The following is a 19530-nucleotide window of genomic DNA, read 5'->3' on the forward strand; positions in this document are numbered from 1 at the left end:
AATAATATGCGACACGGTCTGGCAACTCTAGCAGCGAGCGATAAGCATCATTTATCGTTTTGCTCAATTCGTATCGTATGGGCAGCACTTAATGAATAAAAAAAAAAAACTTGAAATTTGCAAAATTATGTGTATATTTTTAGTTTAGCTAGCTAATGTGTGTATGTGTGATGTTATGCCAGTGTATCACAGATATGGGTCCCAGCCATGATAGAGCATTGCTAAATTGCTTGGCAACGTTGCCTCGTTTATCAGACGCTGCACCTGTGCCTCCACATCCGAGTTGTCCAATAAACCCGGCTCCCTACCTTCCAGTTTGTACTTAACAAGTATTAGGGCACGCTGTGCCAGTGAATTCTTGGATTCCTCATCTGTGAATGGCAACGATTGAAATTAGTTAAATTCTAGTTAAATAGATTTTTGCAAGCCACCTACTTGACTGCAGTTGTTGTTGGTCTTTTGAAAGCACGCCCCATATGAAGAGTGGATCGTAGAGCAGAACTTCTAAGATGGTCGTAAAAACGGACTTGTAACGCCTTAAAATATGCATAATTGCCTCGCAGGACTTGGTAAAAACACCATTTGTACCACAAACGCCCATAGGTGCGACAAAATCGCGCGTTAAGCGAAACGGCACCGTTTCCGGCGTTGTCTGAATCTTGCCCTGCTCAAAGGCAATACCTGTCAAATACACAAGAGGATACTTCATAAAAATAACATGTTAGCTGTTGGCTACCATTTAAACCGCACCAAAGTCAATGTGCACCACTTCAGCGGTCCGCTCATCAATTAGAATGTTCTGTGTATGGCGATCGCCCAGGCCGAGAACATAGCCCACCATCGAGGTGGTGGCCACGCTATTGATGTATGCCAGACGCCGCTCAAACCATTCGCCTGGTATAAGAAATTTTTCGAGCAGAAAATAATGGAAGACTGGCTTCACATGCTCGCAAATATTGTGATAGATTTTTCTACGTTCCGCTGGCGATTTCTTCAGGCCCGCCTGCATAATAAATATATGAATACATCAAATACGCTATTGTATATAACATATGTACCGCTGTCAGATCGCGACATTTACGATTGTTCCAGTCGTTCGGGCGGTATTTCATGTGCGCACCGCCAGTGCCATCGCCCACCAGATAGGAGGCAACAGGTATGGTATTGCTGCACCACTCAAGAATGCCGCTCCGTGTTGAGAGTGGGGTCACCTTGTAGGTGCGTAAATGCAGCTTGCGCTCAATAAACTGGGAGTCGCTGTTCAGTAGCTCGTTGACAATGCCAAACACCTGCTGCATGACTGCATCCTGGCGCAGATCATCCTTGCCTTTGATCAGCTGAGCACGCACCACGCCATCCGAGCAGAGGCACTTCACCTTAATGGGCGCATTGAGGCCACCACAAAACGAGTACTCACCCGTCCATTTCGTGATGCCTGCGTATGGAATGACAAACAGTCAATTAGTCGGTCGGTTAAAAAAGTTATATATCGCTTCCGTTCTGGCTTACTGATCAAATCATAATGCCGGCTGGGCTGGACTTGCAGCTCCAATGTGGGACATTGTATGCAATCCATTTTGAGTACGCTCAGCTTCAAAAGCTTGTCGGGCACCACTTTGGGATTGGGTCGGCCATTTGGGCCAGGAGAGAGATACGTGTTGGCGAAGCCAATTAGCGCTGCAAAGTTAAGAACATAAACCAAGTTAAAGATCAGCCATGATTCCCCAGCTGGTTCAGCTCACCAGGAAACATGAACTCGAACTGTCGGCTGGCTTTGAGCGCAACCGGATTCGCATCGCCGCAAACTTTGATTATTTTCTTGGCAATGTCTGCGCGCTGGGTATTGCTATGGTTGCCATCCATGTAGGCGTAGACTAATGGATATAGTTTGTAAAATGTTTGCTGGGGATGATCGGTGCCGCAGCGCACCAATAAATCGACGAGCACCTTGTGAAAGTCCTCATTTTTGGAATTTAGTCGTCCGGCCAGCTGACTAACGGCACAAATGAACTTGTAGCTTGGCACAGTTTTGATTGGCTCCCTGATCTTGTCCAGCATAGCTTTGTTCTGATCATTGGTGAACCAAAGCGCAATTATCCGATAAATTGCGTCGCTGGAGAAGCCACCATCCAGTTGACAGTATATAATATAATGCGAGATTGCTGTGCACAAATGTTCGGTTAGATTATCATCGATGCGCCGCAGCTCCTGCTCATCCAGCTTGGCGAAACGATTCAAATTGAGTGCTCCAATTTGGCGATCACGATCACAATCAGGCCTCCTCGCGCCAGTAACTGTGCCGGCCAATCGACGATTCTGCTGTATGATATCGACGAGCGTTTGGTATTCCTGCGATTGTTGGTAATCATGGAGGCGCTGATACTCCCGGTCCGCGTACTTGGCTATGGACTCGTGGGCGGCCTTGCGATTCTGATTCTCGAACGATTCGAATGTGTCCCATGCAAATATATTGGGATATTTCTCCATGAGCAGCGCCTGGTGCGACTGGAAGTGATCCAGCAGCTTGAGAGATTGATTGAATTTCTGATCCAATGTGTATCCGAAACTCTCGGCATTGCAGTCCAACAGGAATTCACCCTGCATTCGCAGTGCCGGCACTCGCTGTAGACAGAACTGAAATTCTGCATTTTTATTCACATGATGCAATATGGCCTTGGCAATCTGATAATTGCCACGCTTCACATTCACATCCGCATCCTCCAGCAGCACAGAGATCTGTAAAAAAAATCCAATAGCAGTATGTTAACAGTGCTCTGTTGCTCGAATCATGTTAAGTTAAGAGCCACATAATGTTATGGATAACATGTTAAGTCAAGATCCACATATTGTTATGGATAACAGTGTTGTTTTCTTAACAGCTAATGTTAATCGATGCTTATTTAAAACTGTCTGTCCTGAGCACCTGTTAAGTTAACAGAGCGCTGTTGCCAATTTGCTAACAGTGCGCATCCAGCAATGAACTTGCCTTTGTGGGCTCCGTAATATCGGTCATACCGCGCAGTGTGGATATATACTTGGTGGCCAAATTCAATTTGCCAGCTGCCTTGCACTCGCCGATGCACTTGAGCAGATATGTGTCCACGGGACTCTGATGGTAATATTGTTGTATCCGACGATTGGCGCGTGTCCCCGACATTTTGAATAACGATATCTGATGGGAGAGTATTTGCTCCTTGCAGCTGAAGCTACCATAGGCGAGATTAAGTTCCGTTTGCCATTTGTCGAATACTTCATTGATTTGCGTTGAAGCCAATTGTTGGCAAAACTGAATCTGCAAATGGGATTTAAATGACTTTTTAATATATGTATATATAAATCATATTATAGTCAAACCTGACAAAAGTCTTCGGTCTGCTGTAGCAGGCACAGCCAGGTCATATACTTGTAAACCGACTGCAGGCACTCTACGCTAATGTCACGCAATATTTCCTGCACACACTGATAGGCATTGTTGATCGCCGAAACGGTATTCTCCTGTTCGCGCTTGCTAATGGACTTGAGTGCAATGTAGTGATGCTTATTGAACTCCTGCTCCAAGTTGTTCGACCAATTCACCTTATGATGCCCCTCGATTTGCTCATCCCACTGACTGAGACGCCACAGTGTTTCATAGTCTGTTTCCATGTTTTTGCCAAAACGCTGGTAAAGATTGGCAAACGATAGCATGCCATTGCTCTTCATAATGTCCATGCAGATCTCGCTATTGGGCTCATCCAGGTTATCCGATTCCAGCAGAATGCCAGATAAATTATCATTCAAGCTGAGATAATCGACGCGGGAGCGCAAAGGATTTAAGAAGCCAGGTATGGCATCTAGACAGCCAATGGACTTATATGCCTATTGGAAAATGATATGAAATTATAATTGAAGATCTTAATTGTTTCTGATAATTTGATTACCATCTTGGCGGACATTTGAAAGTTCTCATCTGCTAGGATATTTGCATCCGGCGCCGCATTAGCCGAGCAGGCCCACAATTCCAGATACATAATGCTCAAAAAATAAGCTTGGCAATGATTGCCTGCCTTGACCACATTCCCTAGATTAATGGGTATGCTCCTGAGGCATGAATTCAAAAGAGAGAGAGAGAGAGGGAGAGAGGGAGAGAGAGGAATTGAATTAAAGACTTGTGCTGTTCTTTTCCTCTTTGACATGAACATACCAATTGTTAACCACACGTACGCATTCGCATATATACAGGAATCGCTTGATGACACGCTTATCCTGGTAAATATCTTTGGGCGCATTCGCGGAGCATTCAAAGAAGTGCTCGAGCATTGAGCATAAGCTTTCCAAATGCAGATCCTTGTTGTTTAGCAATAATTTCATAAACGACTGCAGACATGCACTGGCAAAGTCAAAGGACTGGTCCGCATATGCATCGAATCCTTGCCAGCTGCACTCCCTAAACAACGTGCCCATAAACGTGCACATCCATGGCTCATAGTCCAGATGCTGGGTGGCCTTGAGCACGGCCAGCCAATCAATAGACGGAATGCTGCTGGCCGAATTCAGGAAACCGGATTTGTGTACACCCGTGTAAAAGATGCGCAAATGCGGATACTGAGCTGTAAGTTGACACGGATTTAATTAATTAGCTCAGCATTTGAATGAATATGGATCACAAACCTATTAACTTGGCGCCACTCTTACTGTTCACCACATGACCGGCCACTTTGACGAGCGCCTCCTGTGTGTTGATATTGAAGTCAAAGAGATGCCTCTCCAGCGTCTCCATAATGATGCCGATGAACTGCTCCATTGGATGCTCCGAGGACTGCAACGAACAATATAAATAGTCAATTTTAAATGCCTTTCTTTGGTTTTGTTGGTTTGTTCACAAATTTCTTTACTCGGATAACAAAAAACTTCTCGCTTAAGTTATAGTTTTTAGCTTGTTATTGTACCTGCTGTATGGACTCGAAGTCGGTTTGAAAGTAATACGAAATATGATTCATTTTGAGCGGCCCAATCTCAGCCAGACATTTGACGGCATCGAGGCTGTTGTCCTGCTTGGACGACTCTCGCACCATGCGAATTAGCCGGCTGATTAGTTCAAACAATAGCTGTTCATGATTCTGTAGCTCCTCCTTGTGCTCTGCAATCTGATTGACGGAAGAATATCGATAAATATAAATGTTATATGTAAATATGGAAAGCGCTTACGTATTCGCGCAGACCATGCAGACGTTCCAGTCGGTTAGGCTTCAGGAAAGCCCGTATATAGTCGACGACGCTGAGTCTGCTGACTCTTGGCAATGTTGTCTCAAACAAGGTACGCAGCGACTGTAGATATTGGCAATCGCCGGCCTCATCCAGCAGCGATTGGACTTCTAGCTTCACTGTGTACATGCTGATGTATGCTTCAACTTGTTGAGCAATTCTAATCTTCAGATGATTTGCTTCCACGTGATGCACACAGGCAATCAATAGCTTGCCTAACTCATCCATGTGTGCGGTAAGATTGTGGGTGAGAAAGCTGCGCTTAGCCAGCATCACTTCAATAAATTCCACAGCAGCTTTGTGCAATTGTCCACATCTACCTGAAACCAATTGGCAATTAGAAAATGAGAGCAGAGCTGACTACAGTACTCACTGTGCAGGAGAAAACGGCACACAAAGAACCAAACGTCTCGCACAAAATAGCCACAATTGACTTCGATCAAATTTGCGTCCGTGGACGGCGATGATTCCAATGCCTTGGCCGCGTCCAGTATTGCATCGCCAATCGTACAGTACAAAAAGAAGCAATGCAACACATGACTGGGCAGCACAGCCCGATAGCAATCGCTCTTCAATGTGCCAAGCAGACTCACCAAAATGAGTGGTTGCTCAAACATCAGCACAGACATGGCCTGTATACGGTCATCCTCTGACCAATCGTGGCCCTTCTATAAAGCATATATACATAATTATATCGTGTGAATGGATCAAGCATAATGTGGAAGCTCACCACAAGCTTGTACAGCGACATGAAGAGGGATTTGGCGGTTAGATGAAACCACAGTGGGTTACTAATGCTCGGCACCGCGCCGCCAAACAGTCTGGCGAGTTCATCCTTATCAAGCAGCATCCTGATGCTTCGATATAGCGTTGTCGCATTGAGCGCCAGATCCATCGGTTTCAATTTAAAATGCTCTAGATTGTGTCTCAGATTTTCGTGATGATCCCGGAATTCGACACCTTCCGATTCAGTGCAATCGCACAAGTCCGGAACCATAAAGGCTTTAAGTATTGGCATCGCGTCCTGGAACAAGTGCCAATTGATTGGATTAATACATAATGTATTAGCTGACAGCATTTAGATAGAGCCAAGCGGCATTTAGATAGAGCCAAGTGTTTTGCTTCAGGCAAAGCCAAATAGTTTTCCCGTCATTTTCTGCCGCTGTTTGTGTATTTTTCTTTCTTTTAGATAGGAACGATTTTTTGTTTTGATTTTGCACAGTCCGAGCACTTAGTCTACAGTTTTGTTTAAGATATAGCCAGCATTACCCGTTCGTTTATAAACTTCTTATAGCGGATAATATCGTCCGGCTTGCCATAGATGAATGTATAGGCCATTATGCTCTTAGAATGTGCTCTTATAAACTCTTCCCTGGTATCATAGCATAGAAAATAAGGAAATCTGCAAGACAGGAAAAGTTATTTTGATAAGTGACCAATTTGTGTGGCTACCCAAACACACTTGGATACGGCCCAGCGCAGCGAATGCCATTTGTGCAGCAGGCAATCCGCATAGGGTGTCAATAGCTGACGCATGGTGCTATTGTGGCGATGCACAAAGCTCTCCAGGGCACAGAATGCATCTGCAATGGTTAATAAAAGGTTTATATGCAATAAATATACAACAGCAGTTTCTCAACTTAACCCACTTTCGTTCAGCTTATGCAGCGCACAGTACGGCAACAAATCCTGAACTGCAACCTCCTGATGAAATGTGCTAAAGGCAAAGAATGCAATAAACGACTGAATTGCCACCGCATGATTATTCTGCACCAGATCCTCGCTGACGAACTGCAAAATAAGGCATATTATAATGAAGTGCCTGTGACATAATTTGATTTTCTTACCGTTAGCTTCTTCCAGTCGATGTTGCCGTAGAGCTGCTCGCAGAATACCAAATGGCTGGCACATTTGCTGACCGTGTCTCCATCTTTATCAGAAACACAATAATTGGTATTCAGCAGCTGTGTGAGCGTCGCGACTGTTGCAAAACGGATTTCCAGCGTTGGCATTGTCAGAAACTTTGCCACCGAGAAACAAATCACATGAAAGTTGGGCAAATCATAGATATTGGGACAGCGCTGCGCTATTAGCCCGACGGATAGCACTATCTTGACCGACAATGCTGCTGGATAGGCTTTCCTTAAAGCTATCCGCATTAGCGATATTACAGCCGACAACATATCGTCCAGCTGATTCTCAGATTTGTATACAAAGTTAATGACAGCTGAAAAAAAAGTCAGACGGCATATGAGTCCTGGGTGTTGGTTTGGTCTGTTGCTGCTCAATACATACTGGGCAGATGTTCGACCACTTCGGTAATGTAATCAACATTTGTATGGTGATATAGAAAGATGATTTTTAGTTTCTCCACTAGCCAAACAATGCACTCCTGCGATAGGGTTTTGCATTTGCACAGCATCTAAAAATGCATTCAGTACTTTAGCTTATCTCATTTGAATAATTCAACAACATAAATATGATTTACCCTGATGACCAACAGCACATCCTGCTGCGTGGACGGAACCTTCAAATTTTTGGCTATATGACGAAATGCTTCCACGTTATAGGAACTATTTGCACACAGGCTTCCCAGGATATGAAGGCAATTTGTGGTCAATGTTGCATGTTCTATGCTATCTGCGATATCCTTGCGAGTACCTGAAAGACGAAAACAAGCATTATTTATAATTTTTAAAAAATAAACTACAAAGTGACAAGGTTTAAATACTCAATCGAATCGAATGCCATATAACAAATACAAAAAATGTGTGTAAAGCTTCTACTTTAAAAAAAATGTAAATTAGGTTAAATGAAAAGTTCTGAAAGCTACTCTGAGCTATAAGCTAATATTCTTACATATCTGATTAAGCAGCACGCCTATAAATTCGAGCAGCATCTCGATCGGCTGCTTTTCTAGATACTGCAATAGTATATCATTTGAATTGAAGACATCCAGCACTAGAATTTGCTGCTGCAGAATATCACGCAAATCGCTTTCGTCAATGCGGCTTATTTCCGGCTGATTGGCCTTGTACTGAAACTGCAAGCGATAAGAAAGTCAGATATTAATTTGAACATTGCCAAACGGATGCTTCGTGCCACTCGCCTCAATGTGACTGAGAAACAGGCCAATCCGTTTTATAAGCGGACAGTGGGCCAAGTTCTCAGCATCGAAGACTTTGTAGTGCAACAGACGCTCCAAGGTGCAGACCAGCTTATGCAGGCACCTCAGATCCTGGAGCATGGAAGTGGTCGTGTGCTCGCTGCTGGGCGTTAAATTCAGCATTCGCATTAGCAGCTCATAGTTCTGCTGAAAAAGGCAGTTCTTGGCGCCCGAATCGGCATCAGTGTGCGGCATGCCGCCCGAGCGCAGCAGCTGCGCCTGAAACTTTTCATCCAAGCAGACCAGCTGCTTGTTGTACTTGTAGAGCAGCAGCTGCAGATTGTTACTGGCTGTTGTGGCACTTGCAGCTTGGCTGCTGCACAGTTGCTGCAATTGTTGTTCGTCCAGGAAATTAATGATGCCAATAGCAAACGTATCGGCAAGCAATTGCGTATCAATTGCAGCAATATAATGTATCATTTGAAGCGCACTGCTCGTCTCGCTTGCATAGGCCCACTTAATAATGGGCTCCAGATCGTCGGAGGCCTTGTCCAGGCCGCAGTGTTCGGCATGTATGAAAATCTCGCGTATAGTTTCGATGCACTCGTTGCGTCTGAGCATCTCATTTGTTGTAATGCTCTGCAACAGTGTGGCGCACAGCTTTTGGCTCAGTTTGCCGTGTTTGATAAGCGCCTGGAGTATGATTTGCTTTTCCAAAATCTCATCGGCAGCGAGTCGTGTGTCAGATATAAGATGTGTGGCAATTTTTGACCACTGATCGGCCATAAAGTCGGCGGGTATGGATTTCGTTTGCAGCAGCTCCTGCTCCTTATCGAGCATGCTCGTCACACAGAGGCGCACGTTATGCAGATTTTTGCCTTTGCCATAGATAAGCAGCACATCCAGCGTGGCCAGCAGCGATTGCTGATAGTTGGCCACGTTTATAATTGCATTGCTCAGCTGCAGCAGCTCTGCGAATATGGCGAACCTGCCAAGTGCATAAGTCACAAGGAACTAAATGCATGCAAAAATCGCATATGCTTACCAAATGGCATTAAAGCTAGTTTCCTGTTTGTCTATTAGTTTGATGATGACTTCCAATTTATCGACCCTGGCACGTTTGCTGGGCACCTCGACCGCATTTTCGGCGCCTCTCGGCTCAATATGCCAATGAACCTGCAAGAATTATTGTCTTACTAGCGTATCTAGTTATTTTTAGCGTTCGTCTTACTATAAAAACGACCAGAGCAGCCATTTGAATAAATTTATCTGAAAATTTTTCGGTGTTCAGTACCGAGGATTTGCCGCGGCCCATGCAGTTCTTTCTAATCTCCATATTAACAATGGTGCGCAATTGTTGCATCGTTTGCGGCCAGTCCTCGTTGAGAGGCACTTGGAATGTACCAAAGTCGTGTTGATTCAACTTTGGATATAGCGTCTGTAGCGACAATATGACGCACTCAAAGAATATCCTTTTGGTGTCATCGCGGAATGAGTCGTCGTTGTGAAAATCGCAAAGTTTTGGCATTATTTCCTGCATGTGCATGCATAGCTTATGATGATAGTTGACCGACAGCTGGCAATGATTAGTAATGAGGAATCTACTATTAGCAAAGATTGCGCCCGGAAGCAGTTACGCTTTACACTTGCCTCGGCCACAAATATCTGATAGAGGCGCACAATTTCCGTTTTTCTTTCCGCGCTGCTGGCCGTCTGTGTATAGCTGCTAAGCGTGGGCAGATAGTCCACTAGATCGGCATGCAGCTGCACTCGCTGCTGAGCCAGTTGCAGTGTCTTGGTTATACATTTCAATATCTTGGAGCGTAGGAACTCGTCCTTCTCAACATTCAGTTCGAACAGATAGGACAGAATGCCTGATGGAATGCATTAATGTTGGTTATTTTTGTAGGTTGTATGCAAAGAAGCACAGCTAAAACTTACGGCTATATTCGCTGACTTTCAACTGGGCAATGTAGCTTTGCGATAGAAAGATGCCTCTGTCCAGCATATTAATGAAATGATCCCCAAAATGCCTGACCACAATACGCTGCTTGATGCCCTCTTCGAAGGCATCGAATATGATTGACTTGACCAGAAAGTGCCCGTTGCCGCCACGTCCCACTGCAAATATGGACAATTGTCTTAATGCTTAACAATGTCATCTCGCATGTTTGCATACTCTCCAAGTTGTAGTCAATGATCTTGTCCATTACATTGCCGTATAGATAACATTTATCCGACAACGTCTTGAACGACTTTTCGTTGGCATCTTGCAGGTTGGCAGCGTGCTTATTTGTTGTATAAACGGACTTATAAGCAATATATATATATATGTGTTTATTATATCGAATAAACATACTTTGAAAATTGCCTCCTTGGCGGCGTCAAAGATGGTCTGCCAGGACAATTCCTGGCATTTGGCCAGCGCCGCATTTACGGCATCTCTGGAGCTGTTCAGCTTTTGGTCCAACTGCTCGACTGCCTTATTGCGTGTGGTTGGCTTCTCGGTGCGTAGATCCGTGATAATGCGTTGTATTTCATTTAAGAGTGGATTCATATTGCAGACCCTGCATGTACGTTAGACACTGCTTTCAAAAAATTAATAACAAGAAACTTTCAAGTCGATGTCATATTCGTGCCCAAATCACAGCGGGCTGTGTAGTGTGACCGCATACGTTTATCGAAAAAATACCAACTATCGATAAGTGTGAATCAAGCAAAGGCAACTTTAACAACAACTAAAACAAAAAACTATTGTGTAAGTAGAAAAAGAAAAACAAAAGAAAAGACAAACCTCAAATGGGCTTAAGCTTAAGCATGTTTGAATGTACTTCACATATAATAATCGTTTAACAGACCGTCAGCTATCGCCTATCATCATAAAAATCGGTCAGCTATCGCCTATCATCATAAAAATCGATAGACAGCAAAAGTCCGCCACAAATGACCGGCGTCTGGGCAACAAATGTGTTGAAATGCCGATCGGGGTTTTTAAATCTGTGCGCGAAGTAAGCAGCGAGGATTCGGTATGCAATAACAATATAGAAGCGTCAATTATCTAACAAACTAACCTCTATATTGCAGGTGCATGTGGCGGCAAATCTCTTAAAGGAAAATGCCGCCAAAAAATGGAAGACACAAGCGAACGGTGAGAAATCGGCGCATGTTATATTGGAATTTGAGGAGCCGCAACAAATCAACGGAATTGACATTGGCAATGAACATGCCGCATTTATTGAGGTGCTGGTCAGCAAAACAGGCTGCCAGCCCGAAGACTTTAAGGAATTGCTGCTCTCCAGCTCATTTATGACGCCCATCGAGAGCAAGAACTCGGCCAACACGAATCGCGTGCGCTGCTTCAACAGCGAAGCGTTGATATCGACAGCGCTGCCCGAGAAATGGAAGCTAGTGAAGATTGTGTGCACGCAGCCGTTCAATAAGCATGTCCAGTACGGTTTGTCCTTTGTCAAGGTGCATGTAACTGGCGCTGCGGCTGCTGCCAAGCCAAAATCATTGGTGCCCGATCAATTCAAATTGGCCCCAAGCGCCGGCAAGGGCCTCGCTTCACTGGGCCAATTTACGCTGCGCGAGGAGTCACCCGATTCGGAACCGGATGGCAAAGCCGCCCTGTCGCTCTTTCAGCGCTGGAAGGCCACACGCAATGATGATGGCCATGCACCGGCCATCAGCACGGCAGCGGCCATTAGAGATGCCGCCTCGCCGGCAGCTTTGCGTCGTTTGAGCGATACGCGGCCGGCGCCTATTAAATTGCAAGCATCACCTGCCGCCAGTGCCAGCTCGGACAAGGCGGACAATATCAAGCTCTTGGATCGCAATCGAGATTCGCTTATGTTTGGCGATGATGACCCGGACGAGGATGAGGCTGCCGCTGCCAATCCGGAAGTTGCCATTGATGCCAAAATGCAGCGCTTGATGAAAAACATTGAGGCGAACAAAAACAGACGTCGCCTGGAACTGGAGGAGCTGGAAAAGAAAAGGGACAAAAAAAAGCGAGCATCTATCGATAAAACAGCAGCCGCACCCAAGGAGACTCGCAAATCGACTGCTGCGACCAAGGAGACTCGCAAACCGACTGCAGCGCCCAAAGAGAGTCCCAAGCCTGCAGCTGCACAGCCCCAGAAGCGACTATCTTCATCCATGGATGACAGCAGCAAACCAGCCAAAAAGCAAAAGACCCATGTCGAGCAGCAGGTGCAATATGTGCCCTTCAATCACCTGCTGCGTGGCGTTGTCCTGGTCATCAGTGGCATACAGGTGGGTGGGCATTCAAATAATTATTGAATGTCTTAAATACAATCATATTTTCATACAGAATCCAGATCGTGCGGATCTGCGCTCCAAAGCTTTAGCGCTGGGCGCCAAGTACAAAGCTGACTGGGAATCCGGCTGCACGCATCTCATGTACGCATATGTCCCATATAAATTTGTATACAAGTGAACTTAGAATTTGTTTATTTCTTTTCAGCTGTGCCTTTCGAAATACGCCCAAATACAATCAAGTCAAGGGCAAGGGCAAAATTGTGACGCGTCACTGGATTGAGAAGTGTTATGCGCTGAAAAAGTATTTGCCCTGGCGTCGATATGCTCTCGATACAACCGAATCAGCTCAGCCAGAGAGCGATGTGGAGCTGTACGATGTATCACTAAAGCCCACTGCGGATGATGATGATGACAAGGATGTGGAGATGGTAGCTGACATAAGTAGCCGGCCAGTTGATGTTGATGATGTTGATAACAGCTTCGAGGGCACAGCGCACCAGATGCATTCGTCTGGTCCCGACACCGAGGACGAACTGGAACGTGTTGCGCAAAGTAAGTTGCAAATTCGTAATTTTGTCGCTGGCTTATTAATTTGTAATTCTAATGCATAGAAAATAAATTGAGGAAAACAAGTGATACGCCACATAATAATAACAGCAAAAACAAACTCAACGATTCGAATCAAAAGAATGTATCGAAATCTTTGGATGTTTACGAAGTTAGCACCGACGAGGAGGATTATCTGCAGGAGAAGCGAAATGAGTTGTAGTCTACGCAAATGTCAAGTATTGTGTTTTTGAAATTGTATGTACAGTTAAGCTTAAATTGATATATATTACATTAGTAAAGTGATATATATATTTATATGTAATATTAATTCACGATTCAAGTAATTTTGTACGTAGTTTTCAAATATTTCGGAATGCGCGCCTTCGCAGTGTTAGTAAATGCTGTGTAATAACCGCGCCTGGTCACCCTAACGCATCTTACAGTAACCGTTTGTATCCCTAAAAGCGCACAATAATCCTTTGAACTCCTGTTCTTATTAGATTGTGTGAGTGGAAAAGTCGATTTGTTTTCTGAATGTTGTCAGCTCAGTAGTATTTGGTATTTAAATATAAATCGATCAGCGACAATTCACAATAGTTTGTGTTCATCTTTTGATTGTGTTATTTATTGAATACATATTTCAAATGGCAATTGAGTCAATTGGTTGAAAGTTAAAAGTCTATTAATTCTTTAAGGCAAATATTAAACGTGTGCTTATATTTTATTTATGGCTGCACAATTCAATTCAACTCTTCTTATGTTATCAAAATTCTGGTAAAAAACTCTTTTACTGGGCAACAATATTATATTTATCAGATATTAAAAAAAAAATTGTGTACAAATTGTTGAAAATTGTGCCACTTTTTGAAAAACATAAAAGAAAAGAAAATGTAAATGATAATTGTACAAATGTATTTAATATTTTGTTTTCCTTTGCCTTGAGCTAAAAATAATGGATGAACTGTGTTATAGTAATGTTTTATTTCTAAAAATCCGTTTTCTATGGTATTTAAATACTATTTCTGGACACAGACATGTACTACAGGTGGCAGCTAGAAATGCACTAAAAAATACCGAATAATATTAACACTGGCTTGCAAATTCACAATAGATTGCATTAGCTGCTATAGCCACATTCAAAAGCCTGGGACCCAATTACGCACCCAAGGATATCCTAAAGGACACATACAAGCCAATATACATATACATACCGAGCGTCTCCATAGAAATCACTGAAGTTGTTTGCCAGCAAGCTGAGAGCCAGCCGAGATTTGAACGCGCAGAGATCGTGTCCACAATCCCACTGCGTATACGCATTTTGTTGTTTCTTTATTTTATACGGTACGCAACCATATATAATTAGAATCATATTCATTTGTTGTGTGCATGCATTTGCGCGAATTCAGACCAAACGCAGCTGAATTGAACGCAAGGACATCAAAATTACAAATGGGATTTGCGCTGTGTATTGGCCGAAAACACTTGAAATACGGGGAAAAATCGATAGGACACATTCAAAGTAAAGTGTTGATTGTTGTTGTTGTTGTTTTGCTTGCAGGATGTGCGCATAAGGATAACGGTAAACTGATAAAAGCAACAGCGAGACACCGTTAGGTGAGTAAAGTGCTGCCAAAGCACCGAAAATCCATGTGCAAAAGAAAAAAAAAGAACAAACCTTTTTTTTTTTTTGCTTTTAGATACATTTTAGAGGAAAAAAGAGCGCACGCAGAGAAGAAGAGCTACAAAGTTCGACATGGGTAACGAAACATCGCTGCCAATGGACATGTGCTCCAATTTCGATGCAGATGAGATCCGTCGTCTGGGCAAACGTTTCCGTAAACTCGATCTGGACAATTCGGGGGCGCTGAGCATAGATGAGTTTATGTCGCTGCCGGAACTGCAACAGAATCCGCTCGTGCAGCGCGTCATCGATATATTCGATGCGGATGGCAATGGTGAGGTCGATTTCAAGGAATTCATTCAGGGCGTCTCACAGTTCAGTGTGCGCGGCGATAAGCTATCCAAATTGCGTTTCGCATTCCGCATCTACGATATGGACAATGATGGTTACATCTCAAACGGTGAGCTCTTTCAGGTGCTCAAAATGATGGTTGGCAACAATTTAAAGGATACGCAACTGCAACAGATTGTCGACAAGACAATCTGTTTCGCCGACAAGGATGAGGATGGCAAAATATCATTCGATGAGTTCTGTTCCGTCGTGGGAAATACGGATATACATAAGAAAATGGTTGTTGATGTTTAAGTCTAAGCGGCCAATAGATACACACACACACACACACCAGCACACACACACACAGCAATTTATCGACTAAATGAAAATCAAACATTTTTATTCTAATTCCAATTCGTTGACATTTCAAACAAATGCTATGCACATGTGTGCATGCATGTAATTATTTAAGTGTGCGTGCACAACTAACTAAAAAAAAAAAGTAAATCAAGTAACTATTTAAAAAAAAAAAACTTAAGCAAATGAAAAGTAAACCAAAGAAAAGAATCAAACTAAAGCAACTATGAAAACTCGAATTTGTTAACATTAAAAATCCATCTAGAGCGTGTGAACCAACATTGTGAACCCCCCCCCCCCCCCCCCCCCCTCGCTCCAATTGCGCCCCCCTTTTCCACTCACACTCGCTGTCTCTGTGTGTCTTATATGAATGAAGCACTAGCCATATATAGAAATCCAACTATATTTTGTGCCTGGGCTCAATTATCGGAATCTTAACTGATTTATTGTTAGAATAAGAAGGCACGCTCGAAGGCCAGAGTTCTATTATCTATAGCATTTATTGTATTTGTATGGTACGTCTATTCTGTTTGATTTTTGATTATGTTTCTCTTTTTCAATTCCTTTTTAAATATATTCTATTCAAGTTTTTGAAACTAATTAAATGTTGTGTGTTAAGTATGAATGTACAAAATTCTTGAATATTGTTCAATTAAAATACAACTGTAAAGTAATTGCAACAAATTAAAACATTCTCTATCTGAATAACCCTTCCCCCCTCTCTCTCTCCCTCTCTCTCTCTCACTCGCTTTTGCATTTGAGCTAGCTTTCAATTATGGTCTAAGTACGTCGCCTAGGCATGGGGCATATACATAATTACTATAATATATAACCATGTGAAGTATCTGCTGGGAAATACTTGCCGAATGCCGTTTGTCGAAGCCGCGTCCGAAACCGAGCCGAAGCCGAAACTGAGCTCGTTGCCGTTGCCGTGGCCGAGGCCAAGACCGAGGCCGAGGCCGAAAGCCAACTCGAACCTGAATTGTGCTCACACCCTTTGGCAACGATTAACCAACTTTGTAGGTCACAGGTCTCTCGCCTGTACGTGTGCGAGTATGTGTCTGTGTGTGCTAGAGATGTGTGTGCAGCAAGATTTAGAAGGCACGACCAGAGCGCGACAGTCGAGAGCTTTAAGCACACTTATGCTAAAACTTATTGCGAATTATAAGCGCATTCAGTGTAGTATTGGCATTGGGTGGTATTTCAACGGGTTGTAAGTTCCTTTCATGCCTTGAGTTTCATGTTAGGGCAGAAATTCGAGCTTATCTTCAAGGCGTTTAGATATGATACAAAAGAGAGAACTTTGAAAAGCTCAAGCTTATTATTGAGCCTAACACTTGAGCTTTTTACGTTTAAAGTTTGCCCTCCCAAAAATATGCATTTTAGACATCAAACATTTTCAGCACAAACATTGTTCTCTATGATTTATTGTAGAACTTTAAAATGGGCTTGGCAAACAGTTTTTTCAACTTGAATAATAAATAGTTAGCTATCATAGTTTGTTTGTTAGTTCAAGCTTTGTAGGTTATGTTCGTGCTGTTGATATTCGTGCCGATACTTGCGGCTGTGCCGATGTGTAGCACACGAGCTCATCTCTAGCTACAGCTCATGTGTGTGTGTGTGTGTGTGACCGTTTAGCCGTCTATAGAATACATTTTGTCCAGTAAAGCTCTGACAACACCCACAATATACTTATGGAATGTTTGATATCAATAAATTATTATCTGTTGTCTGTCGCTGGGTCGTCCGTTGAAGTTGTCTCGTAAATCATATGCGTCGGGGCCCCGGCTCTGTGGACTCTAACATTTTCGAAAATTACATAGTCCACCTTCGTGGGCGCGCGTGTAGTCGGTGGCATCGCTGACCTTTTTCATATTAATTGGATTGATTAATGTGCTCCAATTTTTGGAATGTACGTAATCCGGCAGGACCAGCCCCATGCCCCTCCCCCCTACCGCTTCCCACCATCCCGATTAGTCCATTCGCAGCTCCTCCTGACTCTACTGTCATCTGTTTGGCCATTAATGCTTGCGACTTGGGCTAAACTATTTATACGCCCCCAGACTTGTCTCGTCCTCCAGTCTGCCTAACTTGACTCCTTTACCAGCTAAATGTTTGACTAATAAGCAGCCCGATACGCAACTGTCTATGCTATATAGTACCTATGCTATTTGTAACGCCCATTAATTATATTCATCAAACTTTGTCTATTCGTTAGCTTTTGCATTCGTTTAGTCTCAAGTAGTTCGTTAGTTAACTAACTAGTTTAATAGGACTTAAGAACTTAATTATTGGCTAGAATTTAAGGGGGAATAAAAAACAAACTATTATCTGACTCCTTTTGTTGCAGTTCTGTTCTGGGTAAGGAAAAACATGCCTGAAGAGAATCTCTTACGATCCTTATATATATAGTATATATATTATATTTGACTATAAATATGAACAATTGGGTAAGGTACTTCCCTTTTGTTTTGTTAACTGAAACTTTAGCTTTAAGAATTGGTTCGTCTTTGTATGGGATTGTCAAGCATTGCATGTAAGAACAGGAGGAAATGTCGCTGGTTCGATGCACGGTTCGAACCAGCTCTATATCTTTAGATTCGGTTCATGAACCTGTAGATACTTTGCTTCGGTTCAGCTACTGGTTCGTATTTTGAGCAACTGGTTCGGCTTAAGGTTAGGCTTCTAGTAAAGAATTTATTGGGTCTCCGGCTCGCAATCCTGGCACTTGTAGCCAAGAGTGAGAGCGAGACAAAAATTGGAAAATTATGAAAAAAGTGTATTGGAAAAATGATTCAGGTTTGGCTCGCAATTGAGGAAAATATTTAATTTGAAGCTTCAACCAACAGAACGAAGCTAAGAACTTCCACGTGAGTTGGCTTTAAACTAGTTGAAATTGAACTGAAATTCAGCTGCTCGCAAAAGGGCTGGGTCAGTTTGGCAGTAACAAGAACGGAGTCGTTCAACTGGAATGCATCTGATTGGCAAAGGGTTCAAATTGGGTGAGTTGGCGAAATAAAACATTTTTTTGTCTTTCGCTCTGACCCTCAAAAGTATGCTTTACATATTTCTGTGGAATTGATTCGATTGACTGCAAGTGAAATTCAGGGCGTGGGTGATTATGGGTTGGAATGAATGATTTGCTATCTATAAAAAAATGTCATAGGGGCGAAAAACAACAACAACAACAACAATAAAGGATAAAATACAAAATTCGTGCGGCAGCGAGCCTGGAAATTGCATAAATATAACCATGTTTGCAGTCAGCGCAATTATTTGCAGGTATTATTCATATTATCCGGATTCACTCAAAAAGAAAATTTATAAAAATGAAATATATTTATATATACAATATTTAATAAAAATTAAATATATTGCGAAATGAAATTAATTGAGCAAATACTTAACAATTAAGACGTATGCAATATATTTGCATATGAGCTCAAAGACAAAATGCTTAATATTTTTTTTTGGCATTTATTTTATTAAAATTAAATATATTTTTCCAGCATGAACTCGAAGAGAAAATTCATAAAATGTTTTCTGCATACATTTCATAAATATGAAATATTTTTCGAAATGAAATCAAAGAGAAAATACGAAGGCGAAAATTCTTAACAAATTTGTTGTATAAATAAATATAAATATATAAAAATGAAACATATTTGAAACAAGTAAGACGTTCCAGTCGGGAGCTCCCGACTAGGGGATACCCTGAACCCCCTTCTTCCAACATCAAATGCATATATATATTCTATTTTAGAAGCTATATGTCAAGTTTGGTGACTCTAGCTCTTATTATTTACCAAAATTGCCCAAAAAGCCGGATATCGATATCGATTTTAATCGATTGCTTGGAAACGGAGTAAGTTATCGATTATCGATAACAAACTCGATCTGCGCAGGCACTAGGAGCATCTACATCTAAAATTGCAAGTCTCTAGCTCTCATAGGTTCTGAGATCCTTGCGTTCATACATACGGACAGACGGACATGGAGGAAGATCGACTCGGCTATTGATGCTGATCAAGAATATATA

General features: G+C 42.6%; 3 protein-coding genes across 5 annotated transcripts; 2 read left to right on the forward strand and 1 right to left on the reverse strand.

Annotated features, from left to right (window-relative positions):
- Positions 1–103: 103 nt before the first annotated feature.
- On the reverse strand, positions 104–10907 carry LOC115768604 (serine/threonine-protein kinase ATM). Of its 2 annotated transcripts, XM_030713257.1 has the most exons (29): positions 10710–10907; positions 10530–10638; positions 10292–10471; positions 10001–10224; positions 9582–9926; positions 9396–9526; positions 8354–9338; positions 8104–8287; positions 7733–7905; positions 7540–7666; positions 7092–7471; positions 6894–7035; positions 6707–6827; positions 6514–6646; positions 5975–6268; positions 5618–5912; positions 5188–5564; positions 4929–5126; positions 4651–4798; positions 4184–4589; positions 3921–4080; positions 3355–3858; positions 2987–3292; positions 1743–2736; positions 1510–1677; positions 1059–1435; positions 751–1003; positions 436–681; positions 104–371 (listed from the first exon to the last, which is right to left on the reverse strand). In XM_030713257.1, the coding sequence occupies exons 1-29, from the start codon at positions 10905–10907 to the stop codon at positions 187–189; spliced, it is 8343 nt and encodes a 2780-aa protein (XP_030569117.1). In that variant the 3' UTR covers positions 104–186. The 2 variants fall into 2 exon arrangements, with proteins under 2 accessions (XP_030569117.1, XP_030569118.1); XM_030713258.1 differs by lacking the exons at positions 5975–6268; positions 6514–6646; positions 6707–6827; ... (10 more) ...; positions 10530–10638; positions 10710–10907 and having other exon boundaries at positions 5188–5560; positions 5618–5640.
- A 139-nt stretch (positions 10908–11046) lies between these two features.
- Positions 11047–13471, forward strand: LOC115768609 (DNA repair protein XRCC1). 2 transcript variants are annotated; one of them, XM_030713264.1, is made up of 6 exons: positions 11047–11108; positions 11207–11376; positions 11435–12625; positions 12684–12772; positions 12837–13183; positions 13243–13471. In XM_030713264.1, the coding sequence occupies exons 2-6, from the start codon at positions 11326–11328 to the stop codon at positions 13398–13400; spliced, it is 1836 nt and encodes a 611-aa protein (XP_030569124.1). In that variant the 5' UTR covers positions 11047–11108; positions 11207–11325; the 3' UTR covers positions 13401–13471. The 2 variants fall into 2 exon arrangements, with proteins under 2 accessions (XP_030569124.1, XP_030569123.1); XM_030713263.1 differs by lacking the exon at positions 11047–11108 and having other exon boundaries at positions 11141–11376.
- Positions 13472–14294: 823 nt separating this feature from the next.
- On the forward strand, positions 14295–15771 carry LOC115768610 (calcineurin subunit B type 1). The gene is made up of 3 exons (XM_030713265.1): positions 14295–14521; positions 14739–14794; positions 14878–15771. Exon 3 carries the CDS (start codon positions 14934–14936, stop codon positions 15444–15446), a length of 513 nt encoding a protein of 170 aa, XP_030569125.1. The 5' UTR covers positions 14295–14521; positions 14739–14794; positions 14878–14933; the 3' UTR covers positions 15447–15771.
- The last annotated feature ends 3759 nt before the right edge of the window (positions 15772–19530 follow it).

This window comes from Drosophila novamexicana, unplaced genomic scaffold, assembly GCF_003285875.2.
Source record: "Drosophila novamexicana strain 15010-1031.04,08,12 unplaced genomic scaffold, DnovRS2.1 tig00001856-arrow-arrow-pilon, whole genome shotgun sequence".
Lineage (NCBI taxonomy): Eukaryota > Metazoa > Arthropoda > Insecta > Diptera > Drosophilidae > Drosophila > Drosophila novamexicana.